We start from the raw sequence: 12,820 nt of genomic DNA, 5'->3' as shown, positions 1-12,820 counted from the left end.
TGGGGTGAATAAAGGTTGAAGATAAAAGTTTTTTTGTGTAAAATCTGGTTTTCTTTCCCCATTCCAACTGCTGGTGTGTGACTGCATCACCCCTGCAACTTCTGTGATTGCAGACAGCCATCCCCTCCAAGTGGTGTCAGCAGAAATATTTTGGGTTGGAATATTTTGTCGAGAACTGGAAATATTTCAGACTGGTCGTTCACTTCCAACGCTGCTTTTCTTCTAAATTGTGTTTAAATGTATGGTTTTGTTATTTAAAAAAAAAAAAAAGGCATTCAACCAAGCAGTGCTTAAAATAATAGTAGTAATAAAAGAATAAGGCTGTGCTGGGAGAGTAAGATTTAACAACCAGATTCCAAAGGAGTGTACTCAGCTTATTTTCCACTTGGTGCTTTGGTGGTGGTTTAATTTCTCCTTTGTTTTTCGCCCAGTGGTTGGGCAGATTTATTTCACACACTATTTCTTTGTGCTCTTGTCAGTCATCAAGCATTTGTCGTGCTGCCATCCATTATGGCATCCTGGATAACGAAGGAGGGCTGGTGGATATCACAAGGAAGGGGAGAACACCTGCTTTTGTGAAGTCCACCAGGAACGGCGTGGAGTCTTTTAGGTACTGCCTTCACCAAAAAGTTTGGTGTTTGCTTTAAATACCAAATGTATTTGAGTTCCAAATGATGTTGAATTCTCTTTGCTACCCATAAGTAGGCTTAGTGACCCAAGTCATTCTGTTATGCTCATTTTTTAACTGTATTATTTTCTTTGCTTGTTTTGCAGGAAAAGTAAACCTTCAAACGCGTTCATGGTTTCCAAAGTCACAAGTAAGTTTCAAAAGTTGAGGGGAAAAAAAATATTGTTGCTGAAGTTTGGTGGGATATTTGAAAACATCACTCTTTTCAGTGCTCTTTTTCCTTTTGAGTGGTTGTGTCAAATAGTTCTGTACCACAGCCAAACCCTGGAGTGGTGATCTAGGATGAGCTGGAACCCTGGAGTGATTGCCCACCCACTGTGGGCAGCACCAGCAGCTCATTTTTTCTGTGGATATTTCAGAGAAAGGTACAGAAAATTGTGATAATGGGCCATTTCCAGCAGCATCTCCCGGTGATGGATCATGGTGGGGTCGAAACTTGAGCTGCAGTGTCACAAACTTCTGATAGCAAAGGGATGGAAGATGAGCCATCCATGTATGAAAACCTCAGTCTAGTATGAACACTTCCAAAGCTGAAAAAAACCCAGTGGCTAACGTCCTAGTGCAATATTGTAATGGAACATGTAATACATGTGAAATTAGTTTCTAACAGTGAGTCATCATGTTTGTGATGACCATATAAATAAATACTGGGGAGTTCTACTTTTTAAACAATTCCCACTTTCTGAATATCTTTGAAAAATTCCTCCTACACAGAATCATCACTTTGAATAGATCCACCTGAGCCATTTTCAGGGAGAACTGTAGGGGTCAGGTTATTATATTTCCACACCTGGAGCTGTAGCAAAAACACATGTTGTGGATCAGCTGCTTTTCCCTTTTGAAAGCTGTGACTTTTTCAAGGCCACACTGTATTATGGTGCCAGGATTCCTGCTGGAGAGCTGGTCAACCCTCTCCTGGGCTTTTGCTGCTGGTGTGGGAATGAGCAGTTTTCCCCTTGGTGCCCTCAGCTGGGTCTCACCAGATGTGTTGTGCGACTGTGACGTGTGTTTTCTGCAGCTGCCTGAGCTTTTAGGTCTAATACTTTGCCTCTCCCTGTTTCTCCTGGCAGCACAGACACTGGATTGTTACACCACGGTAGCTGAGTTGTGCCACTTCAAAAAGCCAGCGAGCCACTGCCCCAGGTAACACAAAACCATCTGGGCTCAGCCTAAACCCGCCCTGCGCCAAAGAGGGGCAGCTTAACAGGGGGTGCTGAGCTCCCTGAATCTGAGGGCTGGTGGGAGTAGAGCTGATTTTCCTGGATGAACTGGAGGAGGGGGTTGGGAATGGCGTGTTTCCTCCTGCCACCCTGCTTTTCTTACCATCACAACAGAAAACTCGTTATGTTTTCAGATCACTTCAGTAACATGTAAGTCAGGCTACGGGATCCCCCCCTGCACACCTCAATGTATGAGTGTGAAACTTCACTCCCTGCCTTTACTCTCTTGCATTTGCTATTTTTGGGATGTGGTTTTTCTTTCTACTCTAAAACATGGAAGAATGTTCTAGAAAGCTGCTCTTTGCAGGTGTAGGTTGTGGCAGGGCAGGGGAACACAAACATGCAAAGACTTACATGCACAGCACCGTGCAAAAATGCAGGTGCTCCCCTTTGAAAAGGTCATAAAAGACCAATCCCTTTTTTACTGTTCTAAATCCCTCTATTTGCAGTTCTGCAGTAACAACCAAATGTCATCTGAGGGGAAAAAATAATTAAATTCACTGTTGCCACCTGCAGACCAGATGCAGGCACTTGAAATGTCCCAGGAATGCAGCTCGCTTTCCTGTTCAGCCTCGAAATGGAGAATAAATATGAATAACTTGTTTTCTAGGATTTATTGTCCAGCCCACTGTAAGGACGAGCCGTCGTACTGGGCACCTGTGTTTGGCACCAACGTTTATGCAGATGTGAGTATGATCCTTCCCCTCTGACCCTGTGTGTGGTGACATCTGTGTCACAGAGCTGGGGTCATGCTCTGGGATTTAGGGAAAAAAGGCCAAACTCTCTGTGATCGTTGTGGAGATGGGTAAACGGGGGTGAAGGCTGGGGTCAACAAGCTTGTGCAGCCCTTCTGCTCTCCAACATCAACTTATTCTTAAGGATTTGAATATGCCTCTTAATAACTCCATGACTTATGGTCAACAGGCTTGGGGAGACCTTCTACCCTTCGACACCAACTTACTCTGAAAAACTTGGGCATGTCATTTAACCATTCCCTGCCTTATGGACTCTGGCTGTGAAGTCATGGCAGCACTTGTCCACCTTTGCAAAGCACTTTGGGATCCACAGCTGTGCACCAAAGGGCTTTTATTATATACTATCACACTATAGAGTTGGCAAAACCAGGCTTTCTTTCCCCGCCCCTGTCCACTTTTTGAGAGCTGAACAGCATTTCTGACAGGGCTCAGAGCAGTGGAAAGAAGGCATGTGATCTGCTTTTATGGGTTTGTTTTTCTAAACTCTGGTCCTAGGGATGAGCAGAGGCTTGATGCTAAAACTAGGCAAAGAGGCAATTTCTTGAAATCTCTTAATATGAGGCCTCTAAAAACTGGGTCTCAATGTTTTTCCATTTGTGAGTGCCTGGTTGTTATGTTTTTCTCCTCCTTTTTCTTTTTGCTATTGGATATTGTGTCCAGAAATTCCAGCTCCCTGGCAGCTCTGTGCCCTGTAGGAACATGTATTTTCAAAGCCCTGGGGGGAAGCAATCAGCAGCTTGTGGACCCCCAGCTTGGGGTCACCTTGGAGCTTTGCAGACTCCTGAGAAAAACCACCCTGCAGAAATCATACACTAATTTGGGGAAGCAATTTCAAAAGCAATTTTTTCAAAAAACCCACTATTTTTTTTTTATTTATTTTGCCTGAGACCCATTTTTTAAAGGTAGAGCTGCTCAAACAGGTTGTCCTGGACTGGCTCACAGGCAAATCCACCAGGCAGCTGCTGCCCTGCAGTACCTGCCTCCCTGTGTGCTCCCACCTGCAGGAAATGGGAAATAGTTTTCTCTTTTTTACTGAGGACAAAACTACCTCAGATTACCCCTGAATTACAAGGGTATTAGGGGAGGAGCAGCAGCCCAGGCTGGCATTGCACTGACGCAAAAGGATTAGTGTCCTTTAATGAACCACGAGCTCCATTTCCTATCGTCCCTCCTGGGTATTGTTTCATAAACGGGGGCATGGATGGTGATTTGGGAGAAGACCAAAAAATAATAGTAATGAAAAAGTATTTGGTCACTTCCTAGAGGGTTTGGTGAACCTTTTTCTGGACTACTGGACTAACAGGGTGATGTGGGGGTGCTAAGAAAGCATTGAGGTGGTCACGAGGGTGTGAGGTTGGCAGAAAAGCAGGGGAAACCAGCTGGGAAAAAGAGCCTGAGGTGGCTCTGAGTGGGGCTGCAGAGGGAGAGGTGTTGGTGCTGGGAATGCTTAGGCTGGGAAACTCAGAAGAGAGACACCATGCCAGGCAGGAAGAATTTGGGGAAAGGGTTTCCCAGGGAACAGGGGCTGTGCAGGATGCTCTCCAGCAGGAGATGCTGGGAGTTAACCCAAGCCCACTGCTGAGGAACAACTAAAGTAGGCAATAAGCTGGATGAGACAAGTGCTGGTTCTGGGAAGGGCTCTGGGAAGCCAGCTTCATGTCTAGTGTGGTGCTTTCATGACCCTGGGGGGACTTGTCCTCCAACTCTGTCTTATTTAATAAGTTATCTAAAAGAAAATGGAGCATTTGGCCCCATTTCCAGTCTGCAGTCCCTGCAAGGTGCCTTCTGGTCTTTTAGCACCTACTCTAATACATCAGTTCACTAAATACTCAGGTTGATAATCAATCTGAGCTGTGGTAACACAAATGCTTGGCTGGTCCATGGAACAACAGGGTTCACTGTCCTTTTGGCCTAAGACAGTGTTCACATTTACATGGTCCCTGGAAGATATATAAAATTTGTTTTGCCATGAAGAAAAAAGCTGCGACATGAGGAATTGATAGCTTTTATGGATAATTCTGATTTTTATTCCGGGGGCATAGGAGACCCTATCTTGGTTTGTGTAAAGGGATTTTTACCCAGTCTAAAAGCATTCTGATTGAGTTTTTGGTTTACTTATCAGTATAAAATTCTCTTGGATTGTGAGTTTATACATGGGTGCTTCTGATGGCTCAAAATATAGAGAGATATTGGCAGCCTTTGCTTTAAAAACAGTGCAGGGAATTGTTCATGGGGAAATTAGACTGTGGAACAAGGACATAGAGGAGACTTAAATTTTGGGTTTAGTGAACAAAATGCAAGAAATATGCAATGGTAAAAGTGGACAGGCCTGGATCTGGGGTGATCACAGAGTCATGGAATGGTTTGGGTTGGAAAGGACCCAGTGTTTCAACCCCCTGTCATGAGCAGGGACACCCTTCCACTAGACCAGGTTGCTCCAAGCCCCACCCAACCTGGCCTTGCTGCTGGAGCTGTGTGAACACCCACAGATCCTTCTGAAAGTTGTAAGAGAGCTTTTGGGTTTCATGAGATGCTGTGCTTTGTCACTCTGCCTGGCTCCTGGTGTGCCATAGGCCTGAAGGGAAACCCATCCCCATCCCTGCCCAGGATAGGCATGGGAGCCAGGAAAGAACAATTCTCTGCTTTTGAGATAAGGCCTTTTATCCACAGTTATGCAGCAATTGGTTGGAGGAGGATGGATCCTCAGGTGTTTGGCACCAGAGCAAACCAAGTTGGGAGGCTCAGCTCTCAGGAGATACAAACTCAATGATTAAACCAGTCACACTGATGAGGAAATTCTGGGTGATTAAGCTCATAGTCACAGAATACTGTTAATGGCCCACTATAAGGTGCATTGTGATTTTATGGTGGGTGCTCTGGAGTCTGCTTTGTCAGGAAGTGCTCTCAGAGCATCCCGAGGGGCTTCACTATGGAAAGTCATTGTGTTGTCCATACAGATGTTGTACTCCTAAATTTGGGCAGGAAGGTCTTATTCTTGTGATATCTCATCTTCCAAAAGCTCTGCAATCAATTCATCAAAGCACAGCCCGGCCTGGGATACGAGAGGGCTCTAATCCAAGGTTTGGGGTAAGGCAATAAAAAGTCTGCTGGTCAAAGCTTTGAGTAAGCAGCAGAACAGCAAGTCCTGGAAAAAAAACACAGGAATGCTTTGAACATTGTTTAGGATGTCTCCCAGTGGAGAAGGTTGCAAATTGATTCAGGACAGTTTAATTTTTATGAGCCAGTTTTAGATTTAACAGATTTCCCATCGCATTCTAGGGCGGATTCGCTGCGTATCTTCCAAACACAGTGTTCCCTTGCTCCTCTGACCATATATAGAAACAAAATACCAAACTGGCACTCAAAACTCAGAGAGCTGCCAAGAGATAGGCCATCCAAAGTGAAAAATATATAGGGGACGAGGCAAAGCTGCCATATATGGCTGTGAGAATGAAACAGCACAATCTGTATTGTACATACAGTTTGCCCCTGGCACCGTTTTTGTGGTACTTGGATTTTTAGCCATCAGGGAGGGTCTGGGGTTGGGATTTTCACCTGCTGCAGTCCCCTTTGTGAAGCTGGTTTTTGCTTTGTGTTATTCCAGCTTGCTCTATGTAAATCCTCTAGAGCTGATGGCCAAGTTTATACTGTGCCTTTGCCTTCTCTGCTTTTGCTCTCTTTTTCTGGATGGTTTGGGAGCTTAGTCATCAGTTGTTAGTGTTTTGTGTTCCTCCAGCTCTTCTGACTCTGCACATCTTGGAGAGGAAGGGAATGATGTGCAATAGAGGAGCTTTAGCCTTTCCAGAAGTGTTAATCTCCCTCCACACTGGATTTTGTCTTACAGGGTAATGCCTATCCAAAAGCTACACCACTCAATGGGTGCAGTCCTTCTGTTTTTCCTAGAAAGAAGGATCTGAACTCTCCTGGATAATTAGTGGTCATTTACCTTAATTCAGGAAAAGAGTTTCTTTTTCAAGCAACTGTGTGAATAAACTTTGCTGAGGTGGCTGCTCTCTAGCAAAGAGTTTCACCGCAGCGGTTTCTCTGGTGCAGACCCAAGAGGCCCTGGCTGGAAAGTTGTCCTCAATTCAGCTTTGGCCCTGGATAAGAAGAAGAAGAAGTGTGGATTTAGATTGGATATTAGGAAGAAATTCTTCCCTGTGAGGGTGGGGAGGCCCTGGCACAGGTTGCCCAGAGAAGCTGTGGCTGCCCCTGGATCCCTGGAAGTGTCCAAGGTCAGGTTGGATGGGGCTTGGAGCAACCTGGGATAATGGAAGGTGTCCCTGCCCATGGCAGGGGGTGGAATGATCTTTAAGGTCCCTTCCAACCCAAACCATGCTGTGATTCTGTGATAGTCTCCCAGGTGCAGCTCCACCTCAGACAGGACTGATGGAAAGATTGCTTGTCCTCTGCAGTGACAGTGGATCTTCTTACAACCAGGGCTTAGGAAGTACCTGCAAAACCTGCTCCATGACATCTTTTATCCCTAGTTGGTCCAAAAGAGGGACAGAATTGTTTCATAACTGTTTCTTTTTTATTCCCTGGTTTCCCTTGGTGTTTATGGAGATAGTAATTGTCCATATAGAAAATATGGACAGCGTGTAAGTCAAAATAATTAAATATTTTTCAGAGCTCCAGTATCTGCAAAACTGCAGTGCATGCAGGAGTCATTTCAGATGAAAGAGGTGGCTTTGTGGATGTGATGCCTGTAGAAAAGAAGAAGAGTTACGTTGGCTCCTTAAAGAACGGTGTCCAGTCGGAGAGGTGGGATTTTTTTTTTCACTTTGTACTTTCCTCTTATTTTCTGTGGCATGTTAAAGTCAGCAGATATCAGCTAGAAAGGCTGGTGGATTGGAAATACGTGACTTAAGAGTGTCACTGTGGATTTGGAGCCCCAAACAAATAGAGCATGTTGTCCTGCTCTTACCTTCCCCGAGTGAGGAGCTGCCCTCGGATCCGTGTGAAAGATGGAGATATGGTTAAGCCTTGTTTGATTTTTTTACAGTACAAAGTCCACATTAATACATTTTGCTGTGCCTTTGACACATTAAAAGATAGGCACAGGTATTTCTTCAGCTTTCAGCCTGGGTCAGGTTTTCAGGCTTGCAATTGGAATTTTCATTCAATTCTGGGGTGGGGGGATGCATTTGTATATGTTAACTCATGTCCTCTGTCCTCTTTGAAAGAAACATGAATAAAGTAATGCTTTCAGAGGTGATCAAACACTTCTCGAAGATGGATTTACCACCCTTGTAATTTTGTAGTTTCTTTTGGGCCAACCTTGCTGGTTTCAGTGACCAGTTGCAAATCACTTCCAAAATCCTGCACCTCCTGATGATCAAGTCACAGCTCATTCGGTCCTTTCTAATTTGAAACTTCTGTTTCAACTTGTGATGCATTTTTTTTTTTGGTCAGATATTGGTGTGATGGTACTAACTTCTCAAAGCTATTCCTGCAAGTATAGAATTTCCAACTATTTTGGGGGTTTTTGGTCACTATTAACTTTGCCTGCTCTGTGCAGTTCCAATTTTTTTAAACACCATAAGAAATCCTATCAAATTTGCTGGTTTTATTGTACTAATGGATATCCCAGAATGCTGTGAAGCATCTCAGGAAATAAAAATAGACTAAGACAAGAAAGATTTAGGTGTTAAACATGTTTTTTTTAGTATAGATCTATCAGGGTCAGCATTTTGCAGTTCTGTGATTTGCAATTCAGTATACTGGATTTAGGTGAAAAACCTCCTGTTCCTGTGAGGTGTTTGGGGTTTTTTTAAATTTTATTTCTGTCTTGCACGCACTTACATTTTATACTAACAGATAACTTTTTACTTGGATGGCAAACTGTGCCCTAGCTAAGAATAAATCCCACCACAAGCAGGGATATGCAATATGAGCAGCCAGTGCTGATCTGGGAGGTGAGGGAAACCAAAGACATTCTCGCAGCAGAGATGACCAGGAAGATTTGGAAAGTGTTATTTACACTCAGCAATAAGGAACAGCTTCATGCTGTGAGATCCATCAGACTGTGAGATAGCTTTTCAAAGATTAAGGTGAAAACTTTACCCTTTAGGACACTGGAAGACACACCCATACGGGTATGGGAAAAATTACTTTTAGGATTTACTGAGTCTTTATCCTTGTTGGAATGTTTATTTTGCAGGAATATGGAATTTCGTCTTTTTCCTGGGGTTTTTCAGCCCAGCAGGGCTGAAGAAATAGGACTTGGGAATAGAAACACCCTCTTGCCCCCGTGCACACAATGACACTGAATTGGAGTGGCTGGAGACACTTCTGCAGATTGAAAATAAATATCCATATTTATTGTCATTTAACTTGAGCTGATCTGGCTACTCCCCTTGTCAGCACCAGGAGACAGGCCAGACAGGCTCTGGAAACCTGCCAGCCTATTTGACAAGTTTTTTTTTGGAAAACATATTCCTCTTCATGCCTGAATCTCTGCATAAGGGAGCACAATGTTCCTTGGATAAAAGCTAGGGCTGTAAGAGAGGCTGTCACCTTCTAGCTCCTTTTGTTGGCATTAGCACTATGGATTTGGATTGAAAACATAAACCAAAGGTGAAATCATGGATTTGTACCTCTTCTTTATCATCTTTTATCTTTCCCTTGCTCCTGGTAGGAGTGAGATAGGAGAAATTCGGAGTTGCCTCTGGGTCGATCGCACTTTGGGTCTTGCAGTGTATTCATTTAGTTCATTCTATGTGTTTTTTTTTTTTTTCTTTTCCTCCAGCTTGAAGAATCCTTCAGATGGCAATGCCTTCCGAATTTTTGCTGTGAAGCAGTAAATTCCCAGGGAAGGTGCAGGTTTCTTTGGGAGAGCGCTCTGTCGACCTCCGGAGACGCGAAAGCTCCTCTGACGGCATCAGCTCTGACCGTACCCTCCTTGCCGATCTCCTTCAGGGAATTCCAAAAGAAAAGGGACACGTTAAAAAAAAAAAAAAAAAGACAAAAAAAAAAAGACCCCAGGTTCTGACTCAGCTGTTCTGACTCAGCTGTTCTGACTCAGCTGTTCTGACTCAGCTGTTTGCATCTCATCACACCCGTGCAGCGTTATATCTTTTCGTCTCGTGTTTTTGTTTCTCTAGGGGCATTCAGCAACGACAAACTGTTCTAACTTCCAATTTACGAGAGGTGTGCTACACAGAACGGCGGTGGCTCAAGGGACAGCAGGTGTAGGGATCTCAACCTGGCCCTGGATGGCATTTTTAGGGTGTGAAGCATCTGCTGTGGCGGGTGTGAGGATGTGCGCGGCCGAGCAGACTCGGAAGTGAGCGATTGTCCAGGCGCTGGACACTTTGAAACTGGTTTAAAAGTTGCATTGTCTGGGGAGAGGATGGGCTTTGAGAGAGTGGTTTTGTGTGGTTTCTGTGCAAAAGAAGTGCTAATTTGGTCTTTTCCCAATGAGGGGGCATGCACCAGCACTGCTGTGTAAGGCTGCTGGGGCATCACGTTGAGTGATGGTGTCACGTTTGGGGAGAGGACGTTCTTGGCAGCCAGACATCGAGGTTTTTGGGGACTGGAGTGGGGTGTAAAATGGTGGCAGAGAACCTTGCTGCAGAAAACGAGGCCACCAGGCAATCAAAAAAGCAGGTTTAGTGTTTGCTGGTCAAACACTCACAGGTATTTTGCAAGCCTGGCAACTTATGAGAAGTCAGTGAATCGGAGCTCCTGTGCTGGCACATCTCATCCTATATTCCATGCCATTTCAAGTACAGTTAAATGCAGTGTATTGTTTTATACAGCAGTGCTGGTTGTTTTATCTGTAGTAGTTACATAGTGATAAGATTAATCTTATTTCTGCTAGGAATGGTTGCATCCATAGGAAGCAAGTTCACTTTCCCTTTGTGAAGCTCCTTGTGGTGTGTGCAGTTGTGAGACTTCAAAGTTATGGCATAAATTGGGGTAGATTAATTTTTCCTGTCCAATTTGTGAGGCAAACAGATCCCCACTGCCAGTGTAAATGCTGTACCCAGGAGCATTGGATATCCAGGATGGTTGGTTTTGCAAAACTCATAGGTGTTGTAATTATGTTATTTTGTATTTTGATAATTATGTCTTGACCTGCACCCAAATGCATTTCAAAGCCAGGAGAAGGGCCTACCATCACCTGCTCTTTTAAGGCAGAAGAGTATTCTCTGCTTTATATTGGAAATGAATTTTTAGAGTTGGTCTAAACGCAAATCTGGTGGTGTTTTGGTGTATACACATAACTTCATTAGTCATGAGAAGACAATGTCAATGGTAGTTCTTCCATTCTTGTAAATGCAGAGTCCTTCTATGCAATAACTGCATGATAATATTATGTAACAAAGGAGGAAATATTTCTCTCTGTTTGGCAGATGACTCATAGCTGCTCTTATGCTCTATGTTTGGGTTAATCCAGACAGATATAAGAGCCATCTCTTCAAGCTATTTCAAAACACAGTCCAAAAACATTTATATGATTAAGCACTTCTTTAATTCTGTAAACACCATGATATCAGCAAGGAAATGACATTTAAATGGCATTTATCACTCAGTTTGTCTCACCATTGGGTATTATTTCTCTGTAAAATCTGATTTTGGAAAGAGACCTTTTGCAAAACATGAAATTGGAGCTTCTTTGCATCGTCTCCAAAAGTACTGCACAGAAAACCTACCTTTGGGGTGGATAGAGAGAAGTGACTCTTTGTGTCGTCTTTTTTTATGTAGTATCGTCCTCCAAGATGTACAGTATTCACTTTAGATAGGAAAACTGTATTTTTTTTTCTTGCTAGGTAAATTGATGTTAAAAACAGCTGGAACGTATCTTAGAAAAGCTGCTGGTTGGAAGCGTTTGAGATGTTGGCAGTGAGATAAAGCTTCCCTGTTTCTGCCCGCTGTGAATAACTGGGATATACATGGTCTGGTTCAAGCCCATCCAATGAATCTGGGACCACCACGGGCCAAATGGCAGCCACAGGGCTATTAAATTGAATTGGAAAGAGCAAGAGATGCAATCAGGTTCACGGGGACTGCAAGAGCACATAAAACACCTTGTAGGATGCCACCTCCGTGATAATCACGGATGGAAAGTGGTGGAAAGAAATGCGAGGGCTCTTGGAGTAAAGCCCAGGGGATTATTGTGAGCACATAAAAATCCAAACAGCTTGGGATGTATCTACCTGATGGAAAGGGGACAAGGGGAGGGTTATTATTCCAACAGAAATATCCTAAAATGCTTAATTCCAGTAACAATTGCGTATTTTTATCTTCAGCCAACTGGTTTGGATTTTTAGAAACCGATGTTAATTTAAGTCTGTATCTGTTTATTTTTATATTTGTTGTACAAAAGAGAAATTGTGACTTTACTACACAAATATTATTCGAGGTCCTGGGTGCTATTCATTTAAACATACCTCCACCAGAATTAGGTGTGATCAGGTCCTCCGAGGCAGTCATGATATATCGATTACTTGCAATCACGTGTGCTAGCTGTTCATAAACAGGTGGGACAGTACCAGTTTGTAGCCAGATATTTACTGATTTTATTTCTGATACCAAAACATTTCTCAGCCTAATGTATTTCAGTGCAGCTTAAAGATGCATCACGTCTTTATCTCACCAGGTTCCTCCTTAGCCCCCAGCTCAGCAGGTTTGTGGGCACGTGCCAACTTGAAGCACCCAGGTTGGATCTTGAAGCAAAGCTGAGGCTGCCTGGTTGTACTTTGCCAATACATTGATTTTTTTTGAAGCCAAGATGTTGTTCCAGAACATCTGGCTCAGCCAAACCTCCAGAAAACACAAAACCAGGGCGAAAGCTGAAGCCATGGCTGGTGAGCTGGGGGGTCTGTTGGCTCCATTAATTTCTTCATTTTAAGACACTCAGCCAACAGCTGATTGAGGAGGCTCCAGTTGGTCAGTTGTGCAGTCTAAATATTTAGGGCCAGTTCATAGAGTTGCTTTTTTTTTTTTTCTATGAAAAATGATGTATTTTACTTCCTATGTATAAAAGTTACTTGTAAATTTTCGAGTGCCTTTGCATGTTTTCCAAGGGGCTATGTGGTTGTTTATAAACTAGATTTTTTTTTCTAAATACAGAATTGTAAAATATCTTTCCCCCCCCTTCCATTTTATTTTGATTTCTGAATTATTTGTGAAATAAAACCTTCCCAGAA

General features: G+C 43.4%; 1 protein-coding gene across 2 annotated transcripts in view; it reads left to right on the top strand.

Moving 5' to 3' along the window:
• Positions 1-12,820, top strand: part of CRISPLD2 (cysteine rich secretory protein LCCL domain containing 2) — a 30,841-nt gene extending 18,021 nt beyond the window's left edge. For both annotated transcript variants that reach the window (XM_051801768.1, XM_051801769.1), the window contains exons 10-15: positions 480-610; positions 775-818; positions 1,759-1,831; positions 2,519-2,594; positions 7,294-7,427; positions 9,415-12,820. In XM_051801768.1, the coding sequence (XP_051657728.1) occupies positions 480-610; positions 775-818; positions 1,759-1,831; positions 2,519-2,594; positions 7,294-7,427; positions 9,415-9,469 (513 nt within the window). In that variant the 3' untranslated portion in view covers positions 9,470-12,820. The remainder of the gene's footprint in view (positions 1-479; positions 611-774; positions 819-1,758; positions 1,832-2,518; positions 2,595-7,293; positions 7,428-9,414) is intronic.

This window comes from Manacus candei, unplaced genomic scaffold, assembly GCF_025592945.1.
Source record: "Manacus candei isolate 608988 ecotype Guabito, Panama unplaced genomic scaffold, ASM2559294v1 h1tg000053l, whole genome shotgun sequence".
Taxonomy (NCBI): domain Eukaryota; kingdom Metazoa; phylum Chordata; class Aves; order Passeriformes; family Pipridae; genus Manacus; species Manacus candei.
Note: the sequence above shows the minus strand (reverse complement) of the source record. Positions and strands in the feature narration are given on the sequence as shown.